Source organism: Procambarus clarkii, chromosome 52, assembly GCF_040958095.1.
Source record: "Procambarus clarkii isolate CNS0578487 chromosome 52, FALCON_Pclarkii_2.0, whole genome shotgun sequence".
NCBI lineage: Eukaryota > Metazoa > Arthropoda > Malacostraca > Decapoda > Cambaridae > Procambarus > Procambarus clarkii.
In genome coordinates this window covers 19945290-19964792 of record NC_091201.1, presented here as the reverse complement: position 1 = coordinate 19964792, position 19503 = coordinate 19945290, and the positions used below count along the sequence as shown (strand labels likewise).

Sequence of the window (19503 nt, the reverse complement as noted above, 5' to 3'; positions counted from 1 at the left end):
CAAAGTATATTTTCGTCTTGGACATAGTCCAAGACTAAAGTAAGCTTAGTGCATAAATCGAGAAGCGAAATATATATATCTCAGTTTATATCACCCCGTTCAAGTTCAAGAATGTTTATTGAGACAAGAAAGAAATACATCTCAAAGGGATAGAGTAGCTTAGGCTATTTCTACCCACCCTATCACCCCGTGATGATGGTACATCACGATCACACGGGCAGAGTAATCGATTACCATTAATGTGCTGCCGCTTGCCCAAGACGTGTAAACTTCACTCCAAGCGGCGGGTGGCAGAGCTGCTATAACTCCTGGGAAAATATATGTTTATATCAGATTATTATAGCGTAATAAATAAGGAAACGGTGGGCGGGTTGGAAATTTACACCTGATGCGGGTCATCGAGGCTAGGCTGGATAGCCTCGCCCATCGTGCCGGAATTGTTAATTTATCGTACGATGAAGCGGTAACTATTAAATTTTAACATTTACTCATGCAATGATTTCACACAAGGAATAATTAAGGCGCATTCAGGTCATTACTTACCAGAGTTTATATGCTCTTTGTGGAATAATTGCTTCTCATTTGCAGGAGAGCGTCGTGGATTGCTTTTGTTTATGATTATTGGTCTCATTTAGATAAGGCTTCCATAACACAGGTTCTCATTTAGCTGTGGAGGAGATATTGCAGTCATTTGTTTACTCCCGCTGGATTTAATATTTGTTACTTAATTCACGGAAATGGAGGATATAATGTTAATACTGGCTTGCGCGCATATTGAACTGAAAGAATTAAAGCCTCTCTTTAGTTCCAGCGATGAATACATTAAACATTTTTCGTGCCTCGTCTACAGCCATGAGAGGACTACACAGCCTCGCTTGAATATGGCGCTTAAAGAGAGTTACTGCTTCTCATTTAGTTACGGCGCTGAATGCCCCGATAAAACGATCGATTAAGGCGTTGGTTATGGGGACGTTACCACATTATCTAGTCATGACACGCGCCCGGACCATCAATCCTCTCTCTGGCGGCACCTCACAGTCAACCATGTATCATCATCTCACTGTATCTGTGAGCTCTTCTGCGGCCATCTCCTCTGTGGCTACTGGTGATGGAGGGTGATGACATCCCATCTTTTGTGCAACCTGTCCTCGGCCCAGGCTCGTCCAAGCTGCGGATGAGGTTGCAACCTGTCCTCGGCCCAGACTCGTCCAAGCTGCGGATGAGGTTGCAACCTGTCCTCAGCCCAGACTCGTAAAAGCAGTGAATTGCAACCTGTCCTCGGCCGAGGCTCGTCCGAGCTGCGGATGGGGTTGCAGCGAAGACAACTCATCCTCATCAACAGAGACCAAATGCGTGTTAACCCACCTGCCGAAGTCTCTGTTTATGAACGAAAAACACTTACACACGACACAACTGACGACGTATGTACTTTCCCCGAACACGCGTTTCGTTCACGTCCTCTGCTCGAATCGCACGTCATTGTTCTTCATCTACGCACTGTTAGTATCAATACTCATAACTAAAATCTAAATGCTCGTTAATCCAGTCGTCAAACCCCCAGTTAATGAATGGAAAACGATTTACACACGACTCACAATTGATGACTCGAATCCTACTCAAGACGCCTACTGATTCTCTCGAACAGAGCTTCGCTGACGACATCGGTTCGAACCGCAACACTGTAAATGCTTCACACACGTACTTCATATACAAATAATCGTCAACAGAACCCAAACACCTAACTTAACCTACGCCTAACTATACATAGAACTTTAATATATAATATTAATATACAAATGAAAGCAAACGTATTTTTTAATTCACGTTAAAATTTATCAGTGCGCCTTGGGAGGATGGCCGCCGCTTTTACGAGCCTGACCAGACGACGCGTTGCAATAATTCTCAAATGAGGAGTTTGGCGGCTGGATTAACGAGCAATTGGTCTTTGTTTATGAGGCCAAATGGCTGGTTTACAAAGTTACCCATAGGCCTAAAGAGTTCATTAACCCTTTAGACCTATGAACCGTTGGGGTGGGGGGGGGGGCTATTATAATAACACCACAAAAGCTTAAGGTCACCCCGTAAGCTTACTGACAAATCAGCAAATATACTCCAGTCCTGAACATAATTCAAGTTTAATGTAAACTCTCATTGTATATACATTCCAGGAAGCTGGGTATATATTTCTCGGTGCATATATATTCCTTCATATCCCCGGGTCCCGAGCCAACTGAGGGCCACAAGATGGTCTTGAAGAGTAGAGAAAGGCCTCAGGAATTATTTGATTTTTGGACAAAAATATTATTTACAATTACGTCGTAAAACTGAGACCTTTTGAAGGATTACCGGACACACACAGTGTTGTGAGGCTCAATACTCGCGCGGCGTTCACTACCCATGTTGCCACATGTGAGAATTCAGCGGCATACTGAAAATTGCGATCTGGCACACATCAGGCAATTCCATTGAGCACAGGAAACTTTTATTATTGCGACGCGTGGCAGGACTAGTGGCTGAACTGCGTCATGGAACTCTTCACGTGTTCCATGACGAGAGTTCGTCATGAGTGAGTGGATATCTGTGAGTGAATGTGGGACATTGAGTGTGACTGGAGTAAATGAGTACGAGTGAGATACAGCTAAAAGGTGCTAGAAGGTCACAAAGTGAAATTCATGTACTCACCTAATTGTGCTTGCAGGGGTTGAGCTCTGGCTCTTTGGTGGATTCTCTCTTCATGTGGATTCTATCTCATGTTGGAATAGTGCTCAACGAGGTGGCTGATGACTTAGCCAAACGCGCCACATCAAGACCTCAATTTGACATTGAATGTGTTAACAATGAGACAAATAAGAAGTAAAATTTGAAATATTCAGGCACAGTCAGAAGTGGCGAGGAGAGGTATAATGTATGAGGGAAGTCAAACCATGCAACACTACATGTGAGTCAAAACACCAACATTTCACTCATGGTAAAAGGAGAAATGCTTGGAGTGACTCTGTGCATATGCGGCTCAAGCTTGGGTACAAATATTACTGGGAATATGGAGTAGGGGTTGATGATAATGACACCAAGTGTAAACTATGTGGTATGTTAAGGTCTCACACCCTCACCCATTATGTTTCTGATTGTCCGTCGATTAATGTATATAGAAACAATAAGATGAAGACCGTTCCTAAACAAATAGCCTGGATGTGTCACAACGGAAAGATTGACGATATTATGGAGAGATACAAGAATTTTGCACCAAGATTGAAACCTTTTGTTGAATTGTCTGAATGTCTATTGCATATTGTCTGTGTACCTGGTCATAAAAGTATTTGTTTGTACATCTGGTAACATACTGCGTGTGTAAAGGTAGAAAAGTATATATTTATCACTCAGAATGTTCAGTAATATGCTTATTGTTGTGACGTGTACTCAGTTGTGCTTGCGGGGGTTGAGCTCTGGCTCTTTGGTCCCGTCTCTCTGCTGTCAATCAATTGGTGTACAGATTCCTGAGCCTACTGGGCTCTATCATATCTACATTTAAAACTGTATGGAGTCAGCCACATCACTGCCTAATGCATTTCCGTCTGTTAACTACTCTGACACTGAAAAAGTTCTTTATAACGTCCCTGTGGCTCATTTGGGTACTCAGTTTCCACCTTGTTCGCGTACTATATTATATATATATATTATATATATAAATTATATATTATATATATATATATATATATATATATATATATATATATATATATATATATTATATTCTCATACACGTTGTACTGAACGTGTGAGAATAGTTTGAGCTACCTCATCCCCTGGTGCGTATTTGTATCTCAATAAACCTATTTCAATTTCAGTTCACGATATATAAAAGGGAGAACAATATACATATCGTTATACACGAACGATATACCCGACATACAGTATAAAACAAATATAATCGGGATATTTTTTATTTTCAGTTGCATTTATTGCTTTCTTTCTGCTTAATTAACTATATTTGATGTTGATATAGAAGCCAACAGAATACATTTTATGAAACATTCTTTTCAAAGAAAGAGCAGAGTTGAAGCTCTCAGAATAAGTGATCCATCTATCTATTCTGCCCGGCTGGGTTCCACCTGAGTGGTACGCTGCTCTCTCTCTCTCTCTCTCTCTCTCTCTCTCTCTCTCTCTCTCTCTCTCTCTCTCTCTCTCTCTCTCTCTCTCTCTCTCTATCTCTCTCTCTCTCTCTCTCTCTCTCTCTCTCTCTCTCTCTCTCTCTCTCTCTCTCTCTCTCTCTCTCTCTCTCTCTCTCTCTCTATCTCTATCAATTATTGTATATTTTGTAAAAAGAATGCATGTCAACAAATCATGAGATTTTGATGAGTTAACCATCAAGGTTTCGAAAGAATCAAAGTGGCAAATGAGGCTTAGCGTAGTTAAAATATTTTAATTACATTAATTACAATATCAAACTGGCTGTAAATTAGCAAACGATAGACCTGACCCTTTACGTACCCACTTGCGAAACCTATTTATCTTTCCTCAATCACAACGTTTGTCAGTATTAAACAGTTTAATAGCCCTGAAGCACTACAAAATTGTACATATTATTAATCTTGAACTTTGTCGTTTTGAAGCTGGTAATTTGTTTAATTAATAGAGACAATGCCACCATTATTCGTGGAAAGATGCATATATTTCGTAAGTTCAATATTGTTTGATGATGAGGTGGTATTTAAATAGCAAACCCATCCTCAGGCTATGGTTATCCAAGCTGAGGCCGACACCAGAGACATTCGTCAAATTTCTCGAATATACATTAATATTAATGCATATTATAACTTTGTGTATAGTTAGGCCTAAGCAAGAATTAAGTACGTCTTTCGTAAGAACGAAGTCCGGTTTGCAAAAAAAAAAAAGAAGTACAAAACACTGTAGTTTCGTATTGAGGCAATTTTTTTTCGTAAATAGTTGTTCCAACCATGTCAACGAATCTTCCTCCTTCCTGCTTACATGCTAAATCCTTCCAAATGTTAAAATCTCTTGTGATTACAGCACCGGTGCTGCTGTTGATTTAACTCCATCGCGCAGTGTCATCGTTGCTCTGTTGTAGAGCAATATGACCCAAGCCTAGCGTCCCCACCTGGCGAGCCTCGTAATACACTCATTATCATAATGAATTCCAACATAATGGGAAACACACACTTGCTGTATATATATCTTGATGACATTTATATCCTTTGTGAATACACACACCGCCACCATCTTCGTAGAAAGTGGTGTGTGTGTTCTTGTAGTGTGTGGAGGTGCTAGGAGTGTACACTAGGCTAAGCGGACTGGTTTTGGGTGGAGGGAATACAGTAGTAGCTTTAACACAAGGGAGCGGGAGAGGCAGCTCTTGGGCTGTAGACTAGGAAGAAGGCTTCTGATCCTCTACCATCTTAACTGATAACAAAATGCATTTCATTTGTTTAGTTTCAATATTAAGCTCGGGACTCATGCTTATAAAATGTTTTAATATGCGCTTTAAGTACAATTTATATCAGATTGAGCGAAGAGAGAGAGAGAGAGAGAGAGAGAGAGAGAGAGAGAGAGAGAGAGAGAGAGGAAAATCCAGAATTGTGTAGGCACTCTTTGAACGCACGTTTCCGTGAAGGAGGTGAAGGGAGAGGCCCGCTCTCCCAGGGGAGTGGTTTAGGGCAGACGCTGGCAGATCTGCACCAGTTCTCAGTAAATCCCTTGATCGTCTCTCCATTTGCTTTCTCTTCCACTCTCTCTGGCATAGATGTTTGCCCTCCTCGCACTCTGCAGGGTGACCCCGAGGGTCGTGGGAATGGTACGATGACTGTGGTATGGTGGTGCCCAGTATGACCCGCTCTTCCTGGGGGCGGCCACCTCTACCTGGGGGCGGCCACCTCTACCTGGGGGCGGCCACCTCTACCTGGGGGCGGCCACCTCTACCTGGGGGCGGCCACCTCTACCTGGGGGCGGCCACCTCTACCTGGGGGCGGCCACCTCTACCTGGGGGCGGCCACCTCTACCTGGGGGCGGCCACCTCTACCTGGGGGCGGCCACCTCTACCTGGGGGCGGCCACCTCTACCTGGGGGCGGCCACCTCTACCTGGGGGCGGCCACCTCTACCTGGGGGCGGCCACCTCCACCTGGGGGCGGCCACCTCTACCTGGGGGCGGCCACCTCCACCTGGGGGCGGCCACCTCCACCTGGGGGCGGCCACCTCCACCTGGGGGCGGCCACCTCCACCTGGGGGCGGCCACCTCCACCTGGGGGCGGCCACCTCCACCTGGGGGCGGCCACCTCCACCTGGGGGCGGCCACCTCCACCTGGGGGCGGCCACCTCCACCTGGGGGCGGCCACCAACGGCACAACCCGCTTGTTGGTCACAAATTACTGGTGCAGCAATTAAAACTCCGTCACTCTGAGTCACGCGGTCATCAATGATTAAAGTGAATTAGAGTGAAATTCGTACCAGTGTGCGACGCAAGTGCTAAAATGCTCCCAAAATATGTTTTATCCAGATTATATCGTACACAGCTTGATAAGTAATGCTCAGGATGTGCATATGCTCAGGTTGCATACATGCTCATGCACCGTATATGCTCACGCTACACATACATGATTATCAGGAACTTGTGCTGAAATTCTGCAAGATTTCCCACGAGAAATTTAAAGAGAAGTTGCATATTAAACATAAAATATAAAAGAACAAGAAAGAGAAAGAAGCATGAAACATTAGATAAGAACAAGACACGATAATGAACCTGGGAATAATCACAACAAACAAATCATTAAACAAAAAAATAAACAATCATTTTTAACGCGAATCTACTTTATATTCAGTCCACTTTGTTAATTGAGGGAGTCGGATTGTCTAAGGGAGGAAGCAACGGGGTCCAGTTGAATTATTCATGAATTAGTTCACACACCAGGTGCAAGGGGGCTTCGAATTCCTTGGGAGCTCCTGCAGCGCCACAGGGAGGAGGTGCTCGCCCTACTCCACATTCCTCCCCAACCTCTGGATCTCAGGTTAATTTCCTCCAGCGAGTCTGCTAGCAGTCTCCACGGCCGTGTCGAGTCTTAGCACCTCCTTCGGCGCCACAGCGAGTCTTCGGACCTCCTCGAAACCACAGAACCTTCTGCTTCAATTGCTCCTGGCCGTCTTCCTCCTCCTCCTCCTCCTGCTGTTGCACCTCCTCCTCCGGCAGCTTCCCGCCCGTCATCGCCACATATTGGGAGGTTCTCCCAATATAAAAAGCGATGATGATTTACGGGTCTTAACAAGGGTGAGGCGAGGAGGGCTTCGTCGTGGCAACTAAGACAGTGTCATTTGCTGGGGATTATCGCTTGACGCGCGTTTATGGCGACGTAATAGTTTTCCAGTTTATGAGTTCTTGACACTGTGACGGTAAAGCGTTGGTGTTCGGCTGTTTCAAAAGCTAGGGGTATGGCCTCGTCACATAAAGGAAAAAAAAGAGAAAAGCTGGAACTTTCGTCTGTGGTAAGGTAATGGGAAGACACACAAAACACAAGTAAGTTTAACAATGAAATTTTAATTACGTTAGAAAAGCAAGACATGAATAAAATTGAGTATAAAAATGTAACAGACAAGTCAACAAACAAAATAATAAGAATAATCACTGGCAAATGAAAAGTTACGTTAAGACAAGTGAATAATAGCAAAGTAAATATTAGTGCCGGAATATTGGCTTCGAGCTGCCACCTCCCTTAGTACACGTAAGCCAAGGCTTAGTCTACCAATGAGACGTGTCAACTGCAAAGAGCACTAGGATATTCTGCCTTCTCTGGGTCGCTGTAGCCCAGACATCAACTCGTGGCGGAGGGTGGTGGGGCAGGTGCGACTGGACACCAGCCAATCAGCGACCGGCAGGCGATGGACAAGCAGTTTGCCGGTTAACGGTGGCGGGGGCGAGCAGGTGTTCCGGCGTGCTGGATACGTTTTGCTCTCTGGGCAAAACGTTTTGGAGATACTTGTTGGATATATCTTCTATATTATTTGTTGATGTGACGTACTTTGGAGGGAAGAGCAGGCTCAATCTCTCTTGAAAGAGATTATCGTCACAACACACACACACGCACACACAGGTGGGACATGTGCTATATCTGAGAGTACTTTCCAGCAGAAGGAGACGACCACAAGAACAGCCACGAGTGGGAGAAGAGCCTCAGAAGGGCAAAAGGTAGAGCGGTGAGAATTAAGACTGTGACAGAGAATGGGTACGAGCTGTTTAAGGTTGAAGTAAGGAAGCAACAGCGAGGCGAGGACAGACAAGAGCAGCAAGCAAGTAACCATTACCAGCTTAAATTAATAGAGATCGAATTATCAGTTGAAGCGAATTATCAGTTATCTTTCCACAGTTGAAGCGTCTGTGGAAAGGGAAGTGGGACACTAGGCTCATAACCAATGAAAAACGTATCGTGAATAAGGCGGAGATATAAGAGTCTGACTATAACAGAGAGGGAGTGTTCAGGCGAGGCTGGCACCAGGAGGAAGGATCCTAGTTCAAAGATGTTTTATTGAAACGAAGACAACAAAGGAGTGATTGTCCTTTAATCACTCCAGTACTTGGAAAATCACATAGACTGTTTCCTTCAGAAGAATATAGAGGAAGAACCGAGAGCTGCAGAAAGCAGAACGAAGCGGCTCATAAATGAGAAAGAATCGGTTTCCCAAATCCCACAACCACTTGCCACAACACAACATCAATTTAACATCCTCATAACAAAAATTCGTTCTATTGCAGCCTCGCCTTCTCCCTCCGTGCTCAGATCTCAGCAGCCCGCGTCTCACACCCAACGCCGACAATTTCTCACACTTAACCCTACCTACTCCCTACCCTTATGACTCTCTCATTCACTGTCAGCTCCCACTCTTCCTACTTTCCTCCTTCCTTTCAGGTCTCTCTCTCTCTCTCTCTCTCTCTCTCTCTCTCTCTCTCTCTCTCTCCCCGTCCATCCATTCCTTCCTCGCTTCCAGTCATCTCAAATGAGACATGAGCAACGACTTAACCTGATTACTCAAGTTAATTCTCGCCAAGAGCCACACAACTCGCCTGACACCCCCCCCCCCCCCGGCCCCCAACACTCAAGATGACAGCAAACAACACGAAGGAAAGAGTTGGGCAGCCTACACCTTCCTTGACTGACCTTTCGACATTGTCCCTCACAGAAGAGTTCTGTTCACGCCAGACACACAGGCTGGTGTATGGGGGCAGAGCGCCAAAATGATTAAGGGAATACCTCTCAGGAAGAAAACAAAACATCGTGCCTGCAGCAGGAGCGAGACCACCACAAACACACTACAGAATGAGACTACACTCTTGTATTGTCAGCATATTTAACCGTAAGATTTTAGACAAACTATATCACGAGACGGTTCGGGGAACATGAAATAACACATTTTCTTCCAACGTGTCCCACATGATTTCACACAAGGGATGCATTGTCCCATAAACTTTTTATTCAAACATAGTGACAACGATTACGTAGGAAAGACTGCATCTTCTTCGACTGCCAGAAAGCCTCCGCCGCAGCTCCCCGCACGAGGCTCGTGTAATACACAAGAAGAAAGAAAATGGAAGTAAGTGAGAGAACAATTATGCAACAAGAGGTCAGTAGAAATAACAAGAGAGGATAGAAGAGGACAGAGGGGCGTGATAAGCGGATTAGCGGAAGGGGAACAGTAGTACACATATAGTTCTTCAAACATTTGAATAGCTTCCGTTATTTAGTAAGATCTTACATAAGAATACATTCAGACAATGTAAAAGTAATGATACAAATTCATAAGAGGGTTGAAAAATGTTCCACAAGGGTGAGACCAGTTGAGAAATATATAAATTACTGCTCTAAATACAAGGCTAAATTACCTAAAAGGCAAAAGGATTAGTTCACGAGGAGGAGGAGAAGACACAGGACCCAAGACACAGGACACAGGACACAAGACACAGGACACAGGACACAAGACACAGGGCACCCAGATGAGCCACAAGGACACACAGAGGTACTTTAGTGGAGCCGTAGAGCAGTAACTGGAATGAAGAGAAGAGGATGGTGGTTCAGGATGACTTAATGCCTATAGTCTCCGGAGTAATCATAACCAGCTGGAAGGATGGGAGTTATTTAACATCAGTTCGGCGATTGAATGTCAGAGCCCAGGAGCTGATGCCTGCTCTACAGGCCATTATAGGTGAATATTAACCCCTGGACACACACACTTCTTGCTGTAATCGCTCCTTGTAACCTCCGTCCTTTAACAAGTCATCTTACAGTCCTCGACAGCTTGTCCTCCTGTAATTGTCATACCTTCTAAAATGCAGAATAATTAGTTGGAAAACTGTCAAGTTATTCCACATTATTGAAGTTGGAAATACTCATAAAATAAGTGCAAATGAAGAAAGAAAATAAGGCGATTTCTCCAATATGACGAAAATTAAGCTGTAGCTTAATTGGGCAAATTAAGCTATAGCTTAATTTGGGTCAAATTGGAGAAATCTCCGAGATTTCGAGAAATCGAAATTGTAGGTTTTGTCAAGCAGCTTTCAAAAATAATATGGATATTGAACATAATGGTCTACACTCAAAATCAACCACTCTCTCTTACCTTCAACACCAAGGTAACCCCCCCGTTTCCCTTCCAAGGTAGGAAGGGAATATGGGGGTTTACTTTCCCCTCCCCATGGTTACCCCCCCCCCCCACGCACTTGCACGAGTTCTTTCTTCTCTCTGCTTTAACCCTTCGATGTATGCCCTGGGTGAGGCTGGCAGCCTACACCATACACCAGTGATCAAACTGCTTCATATCTGATGTCTCACGTCCCCCCCCCCACTCCTTGTGTGTGTGTGTGTGTGTGTGTGTGTGTGTGTGTGTGTGTGTGTGTGTGTGTGTGTGTGTGTGTGTGTGTGTGCGTGCGCGCGCGCCCCTTGTTGCAACAGGACAAAGACACAATAAACCAAGGAGTAAAAGTGAGGCAATAAAGCTGGAAGAACAGAACAGGGAAGAGAGGCGTCAGCATCAGGGGAGCAAACTTTTGCCCTCCCCAAGTGGGACGGGGCGAGGGAGAGGCAGAGTGAGGGAGGGAGAAGGGAAGAGAAAGGGAGAATGAGAGAATGACAGGAAAAGTGAGAAGGTTGGGCATTAAAAGGAAAATATTATGGGAAGGAGCTGGGAGAGATTATTGTTTTTGAGTGCGAGTAAAGAGAAGAAAAACAGCCATTAAGAATCTACAGATTAATGGCCAAGATTTTTTTTTTTTTTTTTGGTGAAAGGGAAAGTGGGTTTTTCTTTTCAATAAAAGCAATTCTTAGACATTAATTTGTTCCCTCCACTTCCAAACATCTTTCCTTCTCTCTTCTTGTGCACATCACAAATATTCTCATCATTCTCCTTTCTTGCTCCTTTCTAATCCCATCTCTTCTTATTCCTTCCCTTCCCTTTTTTATTTCCGGTTTCTATAGTCTCCTCCTTCATCTTTATTTTTGGTCCCAACTCTTCTAATCTCTTTTATTTTTAATTTTTCCCTCAGCCAATCCTTTAATATTTTTAATCCTCCACTCTGTTTCCTCCTCTTTCCTGTATTCCCTTCCCACCTTGCCTGGCTCGGGATCGAACCCTGGATCACAGAGTGTGTGTGAAGTAGGTGCTCTGCCTGCATAATATTATGAGAAGGGTCGGAAGCGTTAAAGCCAAGTAATCTTCCGAATAAATTATCTCACCCTCAAAGCTGTGTTATGCATTCTTTTTATACAGAATACATCGACCTCACGCCAATATTGTATTTGCGGTCCGTAACTTATTGACGTTGTATATATTGTATCATTATAGATTGCCTACACATGTATGCACGTCTGGTCTTATTCCTTCGTGATGCATGTGCAATGGAGTACATTACATCTTTGTGAGGCGTGACAGTGGTGTTGCATACCCAAGCGCTACAATGCTGAAAATACGCTACAACTCTTATCATAAATGCCTAGGGCAGAACAGCGTCTCCTTTCTGGGACCAAGATTCGACGACACTGAAGAAGAGAGAAGTAAACGCATTGTCAGAAACTGAACTAATCGGCAGCACTTTGAAAGAAGAACTGATGATTCTCCTCTGCCACATTCAACCTCCATCATTCCATGCCCAACTTTTCCATTATCTTACCAAGTTACTTTCAGTAGCAAATCAAGTAACACTTATCTTTTTAAATGCAAGACTACTCTCCTTTTCAAATGTGGTAATCTTGCTAGGCTTCTGATATTATATATATATATATATATATATATATATATATATATATATATATATATATATATATATATATATATATATATATATTGGCTGTGTTAGGCTTCTGATATTATATATATTGGCTGCTAGGCTTCTGGCATTACACAATGGATGTGAAAGCCTTCTGATATCATTGTCACACCTTGAATATTCTGTTTGTTGGGAATATGTAAATTTGTTTTGTATATACATTTTTGTATCCTAATATATAGGTCATGTGAATGTTACATGGAGCAAACCCCTACACATGTATATACACTAGTACAGTATAAAAATACAAATTCCTCAATTTATATACTATTTTTTGGGACGCATTTCTGAAATATTAAATAATTACCAGGAGATAAACTTGCTGTGGCTACAGATTATTTACCAATATTTGTTAATTACTAGGAAGTCTGACCTAAATACCTTGCTGTAAGGTCCATCACGAAAAAATATAGATTGCTTTGGAGTAAAATTTATTGCGAATAAAAAAAATGTGAATATGCAATGTCAGTTGCAAAATGCCAGATGCAGGTCGGGTGAAAATCATATGCAGGTCAGGTGCATATCAAGTGCAGGTCGGATACCGTCAAACAGCACTCAGGTGCCGGCGTCAGACAAGCGTCAGACAGGTGCCGGCGTCAGGTGCCGGCGTCAGACAGGTGCCGGCGTCAGACAAGCGTCAGACAGGTGCCGGCGTCAGACAAGCGTCAGACAGGTGCAGGAGCTCGCTAATCCTTGCTGAAATTCGCACGGAAACAAGTTGTGTCGAATTCAAGTCCGGTTGTCGATTGGAGGCTTACCTCCCCTCCCACCTAAAGGAGAACCGTCAAAAACTAGCAACATGGTTCTTTAACGGCGGGAAGTTAACCAATAACTTCTACTTCTTGACACAGGAAGCTTTCCGACGTAACTGAAGGGCTTTCAGTGGGTTTTTCATTGATAATCCTTGTGCAACGATGGATGGAACGGCCTGAAGCCTCCATGAGTGCAGTGTTGCACATGTATGGTGTTGCTGGCGGGCTTCAGTGAAGCTGACGTTTCGGAGAAGAGTCTGCTGAGTTACACTTGCTTTGAGTACTCTGAGGCTTCCATGATGTTCTTGAAGGTGTGGGATGTTTTTCTGACATCAGTTTGGAAGGAATCGCACTGGCTTTACTAGGCTTGCAGTTCCTCGTAGTTTTTCTATGGTAGTTTTGATAAGCATAGACAAGCGCAAGGGTTAATATCTACGGCTCTTGCCTCAGATATGAAGGCTCTTGCTTTAGATACCACCAAGAGCAGCTGACTGCTGCTCTTGGTGGTGTCAGTTCGTGGTGTCAACAGGTGCAGCAGCAGCAGCACCAGGAGAGGCAACAGGTGCAGCAGCAGCACCAGGAGAGGCAACAGGTGCAGCAGCAGCACCAGGAGAGGCAACAGGAGCAGCAGCAGCACCAGGAGAGGCAACAGGTGCAGCAGCAGCACCAGGAGAGGCAACAGGTGCAGCAGCAGCAGCACCAGGAGAGGCAACAGGTGCAGCAGCACCAGGAGAGGCAACAGGTGCAGCAGCACCACCAGGAGAGGCAACAGGTGCAGCAGCAGCACCACCAGGAGAGGCAACAGGTGCAGCAGCACCACCAAGAGAGGCAACAGGTGCAGCAGCACCACCAGGAGAGGCAGAGGGCGCCCCAGGTGGCCCCACACACACACAAGCAGGCAGGAGAAGATAGACTAACTCCAGCAACAAGTGCGGGAAATTACTCTTGAGAGAAGGGAGGGAAAAAATGGAATATATTATGATGGTGCTGTTGGGAGGGAAGGTGGGAAGGAGGGAGGGAAGGAAGGAAGATGGAAGAGGATAGGGCTGGCTGGTGGTGGGCTCAGAAACGGATTAATCGTGTACAGAAGAGCTTACGTGTGTTCGGAGCGGAATAATTTCGAATATAAGAAAAAATATGAGTTAGAGAGACTGACTGAGCATATAAATAATTACCGTTGTATGATTAAAGATTATTGTAAATAAAACTGAAATGACTTATATGTTATGTGGCATTAATGAATGATATTGGATTAATGGCTTAGATTAAACCATCCACCAGACCTGGTGGATGGCTTAGAGTAATTGGGGCATGGCTTAGATTGAGTTGGAGAGAAATTACGAAGAAATTATACATTTATGAAAGCCTTCGATTCTATCATGGCATTTATGCAGTCTTTTATTTGCATTTGGAACGAAACAGTGGATATATATATATATATATATATATATATATATATATATATATATATATATATATATATATATATATATATATATATATATATATATATATATATATATATATATATATATATATATATACACTGGTTTGGAAACAGTGTTGTTGATCTATTGAACAAATTACAGCGTAACATTTTAGAGGTGGGATCCCTGGATTGTTTCAAGCGTAGGTTAGACATACATATGAATGAATTCAGGTGATATATAAACTTCTTCGTATGGGCTAATTTTTTATATTCTTATGGCATGTGGTTAAAAGGAATGGAACTAGGAAGTGATGTGATAAATAGTGCATGACAAGAATTTACATGATGGAGGGAAAGATGAATGAAGCATTACTAATGGTGTAGAGGAGGTACAGAAGCGCCCGGAGGGTACGAAGCAAGGCAGTAGAAGCGGAACAGATATCCTCCAAGACATTGAGAGAGGTGGCGGAGACACTGTGCTTAACCTTTAACTACAGAGGCAGTCTCTCCATGTGAGACAACAGAACGAGAGGCCAGTTGGGAAGACAGATGAACCAGAGATCTGTAAGGTATGCTGGAATGTGAAGCTAGTGGTATACAAGCAGGATGACCTGGAACCAATGCTGCTGGAAGAACCTTCAAGCTTCAAGAGCCAATCAAACAAAGTCCTGGAGAGTTAAAAGATATAAATACACCAGTTCACATTAGCTATGAGGCGGGGCTCTGGAGCTAAACATCTCTCCCTGACGACCCAACTAGCTAAACACAGCTGGGTTAGCACGCACCTCGTATTCAGAGAACCAAACCCACACATTAGACCCATAGATTCAGACAATTGAGACACTGAAACACTGAAACCAACTCGCCCTTATTGTGTTGTGTGTGATGGAGTCATCTTCCTCACTGTCTGAAGTCATGTTCCCGGGAATCTTTACCTTATACTAAGACATAACCAGAACGATATTCCATATAGTCTGCGCCATATTACTCGTCGTCTGAGCCACGACTCAAAACAAAAGCAGCATTGACGTTCTCGTGTCAGCAACGTACTAATAATACTCAGCTTGATAAATGAATTTCAGCCCAGATGAATGGTTCAGAATCACAGTGACGTAATGCTAGTTTATTGGCTCGCCCGAAACCCGCCAATCATCGCGATACACGTCAAGGGCTCGTCAAAAAAGCGTACGCTTATTGGATGCCGGGTTGTTTTATTATAAAACCAACCAGCCTCGACACGCTCTGATGTCGTCATTATTCCCAAGAGCTATTCATCACCATGGCAGGGGCGTGCTGGGGCTTCATTGGTTAAAAGGAAGTTCAAACTCAACCAATCATCGTGCATCTTGGTGACGTCATTGGTCGTGACACCAAAATATCCGGAGTGTCAGCGGGGTTCCCCAGTCCTCCATCAACACTGGCGGCACCAACGTCGGCGCTCCTGGCCTCGCGGCTCCCAGGGCCCAAGATCACACCTCAGGCAGGAAAAAAGAAGAGAGAAACAAGGGGAAAGGGGATAAAAAGACAAGACGAGACATACAAGAGAGAGAGAGAGAGAGAGAGAGAGAGAGAGAGAGAGAGAGAGAGAGAGAGAGAGAGGCACGGACAAAGAGTGAAGATAGCTATGGAGGTGGAGAGAGAGAGTATGGAGTAGTGGAGGGAGTGATGAAGGAAACAAAGCGTTTCTCTGATGTTGACTTTCACCTCCCTCCCTGATCCATACATCTCCCCCCATACATATCCCCCCATACATCTCCCCCCATACATATCCCCCCATACATCTCCCCCCATACATCTCCCTGATCCATACATCTCCCTGATCCATACATCTCCCCCCATACATCAGTGCTACTACCTGCCTAGAAGCGTACACACTCACCCTACCTAACCTGTTGAGGCCAGTGGTTGGGAACCCGACGAAGAGTCAATATCAGATGCCACCTTCTTTCCTTTGTCCCTTACCTACTCCCTTCTAGGTGAACACTAGAGTGGCCACCCGGGCCACACAAGGGTGGCCACCCGGGCCACACATGGTAGTACCAAGAGGCAAACCATTATGATGGGGGTACTAGAGGTAAACTATTAGTATGATGTGATAGAGAAGAAATTCCTTTAACGTGAGGTAAATGTGTTGGTGGTGATGGCGTACATTATTGTACGTAACTGACACTGCCATTTGGTGTGAAGGGGGAAGGTGTCCTCGAGGGTGAGCTGGAACTAATTCTCGAGCGTGTAGTGTAAATTCTAGTAGCAGGAGGTGCTTCACTCTTTCTTCATATCTCTTACCTCAAGAACGAGCCTCGTTGCATATTTTCATAATTATTTTTTGTTCTATCGCGTTTCTTTAGCCAGGGATTTCTTGGCGGAGCTGCATGCATAATAGCCGGTCTCATGTAGGTTGTATACAACGCTCGGAAGGCTTGCTTGTGAAGTTGAAACTAGAATAATGTTTCATACAGTATATGGTACACACCCAATTACGGTGTACTTAGGAAGACCAGGATGCTGCTGAGACCAGGATGCTGGCCGTCACCTCCCTCCTCATCAGCCAGGAGATGAACACCTTCACGCGTGGACATGACTCAAGGTGGACATCTCCGCCGTGGACACTGCGAAGGGAGATGAACACCTCCTCCGAGACAGGAAGGAAGACAAACGCCTCCCACAGCAGATACTTCTTTCTTTTTCTCCTTTTTAAAGCTCACAGGATTCCGGACTCCTGCTACTTTCTACCGCACTTTGTTTCCCTGTGAGAACGTGTAGCCGGCATAGTGACTCTGTGGGGCTGCTGCCGGTACCTGTGGCAGGTGGCTACAGGTGACGGACCTCCCACTCCTGACCACTCCAGGGACCAGCTCTTGTGAGCGAGAACTGGCTCATGATCTCACCCACCACATTACTTAATGTTTAGGCATTAACACCCCTCGACCACACCTGCTGGTGTAAGGTACCTTAACGTCTCCCTCCTCTCCCGTGCGCCTGAGGATACCTTCATAATACATTCAGTGTTTTCCGGTGAAACACTCCACAAAGTTTAAGGTTGCTGCATAAAAATATATATAAAACATGAGAGAGAGAGAGAGAGAGAGAGAGAGAGAGAGAGAGAGAGAGAGAGAGAGAGAGAGAGAGAGAGAGAGAGAGAGAGAGAGAGAGAGAGAGAGAGACAGAGAGAGAGAGAGAGAGACAGAGAGAGACAGAGAGAGAGAGAGAGACAGAGAGAGAGAGACAGAGAGAGAGAGAGAGAGAGAGAGAGAGAGAGAGAGAGAGAGAGAGAGAGAGAGAGAGAGAGAGAGAGAGAGAGAGAGAGAGAGAGAGACAGAGAGACAGAGAGACAGAGAGACAGAGAGAGAGACAGAGAGAGAGAGAGAGAGAGAGAGAGAGAGAGAGAGAGAGAGAGAGAGAGAGAGAGAGAGACAGAGAGAGAGAGAGACAGAGAGAGAGAGAGAGAGAGAGAGAGAGAGAGAGAGAGAGAGAGAGAGAGAGAGAGGAGAGAGAGAGAGAGAGAGAGAGAGAGAGAGAGAGAAGAGAGAGAGAGAGAGAGAGAGAGAGAGAGAGAGAGAGAGAGAGAGAGAGAGAGAGAGAGAGAGAGAGAGAGAGAGAGAGAACAGAAGGAGTTCTAGCTTTCACTTCAACTCTTAAGACCGTTCCAATAAGACAAATGCTTCAGGCAATTTCATCTTGCAGTATAGTGATGTTGAAACTCATCACACCTAAATGGTTGTTACTCTGTCTATGTCACTCTCTCTCTCTCTGAGTTTCTCATAAACACTAAACACTTATTTTGCCTAAATAATCATCTTGTATTTTTCACTGTCCAATTTCTAGAGATAGAGTAAGGAACGAAAGAAGGATGGAACTAGGGGACAGGGTGAGGGACGGAACAATGTGACAGGGGAAGGAACGGGAGAAAATGGAGTGAAGAGAGCAGAAAAAATGTGTGACGTCACATATCCATCAATACCTCCTCTCCTATCCCTGGTAGCCCCGAGACTACCTGTAGTCCCTGGTAGCCCCGAGACTACCTGTAGTCCCTGGTAGCCCCGAGACTACCTGTGGTCCCTGGTAGCCCCGAGACTACCTGTAGTCCCTGGTAGCCCCGAGACTACCTGTAGTCCCTGGTAGCCCCGAGACTACCATATAGTCCCTGGTAGCCCTGAGACTACCTGTAGTCCCTGGTAGCCATGAGACTACTATGTAGTCCCAGGCAGCCATGAGACTACCTGAAGTCCCTGGTAGCCCTGAGACTACCTGTAGTCCCTGGTAGCCCTGAGACTACCTGTAGTCCCTGGTAGCCTTGAGACTACCTGTAGTCCCCGGTAGCCCCGAGACTACCTGTAGTCCCCGGTAGCCCCGAGACTACCTGTAGTCCCCGGTAGCCCCGAGACTACCTGTAGTCCCCGGTAGCCCCGAGACTACCTGTAGTCCCCGGTAGCCCCGAGACTACCTGTAGTCCCCGGTAGCCCCGAGACTACCTGTAGTCCCCGGTAGCCCCGAGACTACCTGTAGTCCCCGGTAGCCCCGAGACTACCTGTAGTCCCCGGTAGCCCCGAGACTACCTGTAGTCCCCGGTAGCCCCGAGACTACATGTATTCCCCGGTAGCCCCGAGACTACATGTATTCCCCGGTAGCCCCGAGACTACCTGTATTCCCCGGTAGCCCCGAGACTACCTGTAGTCCCCGGTAGCCCCGAGACTACCTGTAGTCTCTGGTAGCCCCGAGACTACCTGTAGTCCCCGGTAGCCCCGAGACTACCTGTAGTCCCTGGTAGCCCCGAGACTACCTGTAGTCCCTGGTAGCCCCGAGACTACCTGTAGTCCCTGGTAGCCCCGAGACTACCTATAGTCCCTGGTAGCCCCGAGACAACCTTTAGTCCCTGGTAGCCCTGAGACTACCTGTAGTCCCTGGTAGCCCTGAGACTACCTGTAGTCCCTGGTAGCCCCGAGACTACCTATAGTCCCTGGTAGCCCCGAGACAACCTTTAGTCCCTGGTAGCCCTGAGACTACTATG

The 19503-nt window shown here is 45.3% G+C and overlaps 1 protein-coding gene across 1 annotated transcript in view; it reads left to right on the top strand.

Moving 5' to 3' along the window:
- The first annotated feature begins 5840 nt into the window (after positions 1-5840).
- LOC138352165 (uncharacterized) overlaps positions 5841-19503 on the top strand; it is a 16228-nt gene continuing 2565 nt past the window's right edge. Inside the window, exons 1-3 of the mRNA XM_069304429.1 lie at positions 5841-6366; positions 7033-7274; positions 9499-9589. Coding sequence (XP_069160530.1) covers positions 5841-6366; positions 7033-7274; positions 9499-9589 — 859 coding nt within the window. The remainder of the gene's footprint in view (positions 6367-7032; positions 7275-9498; positions 9590-19503) is intronic.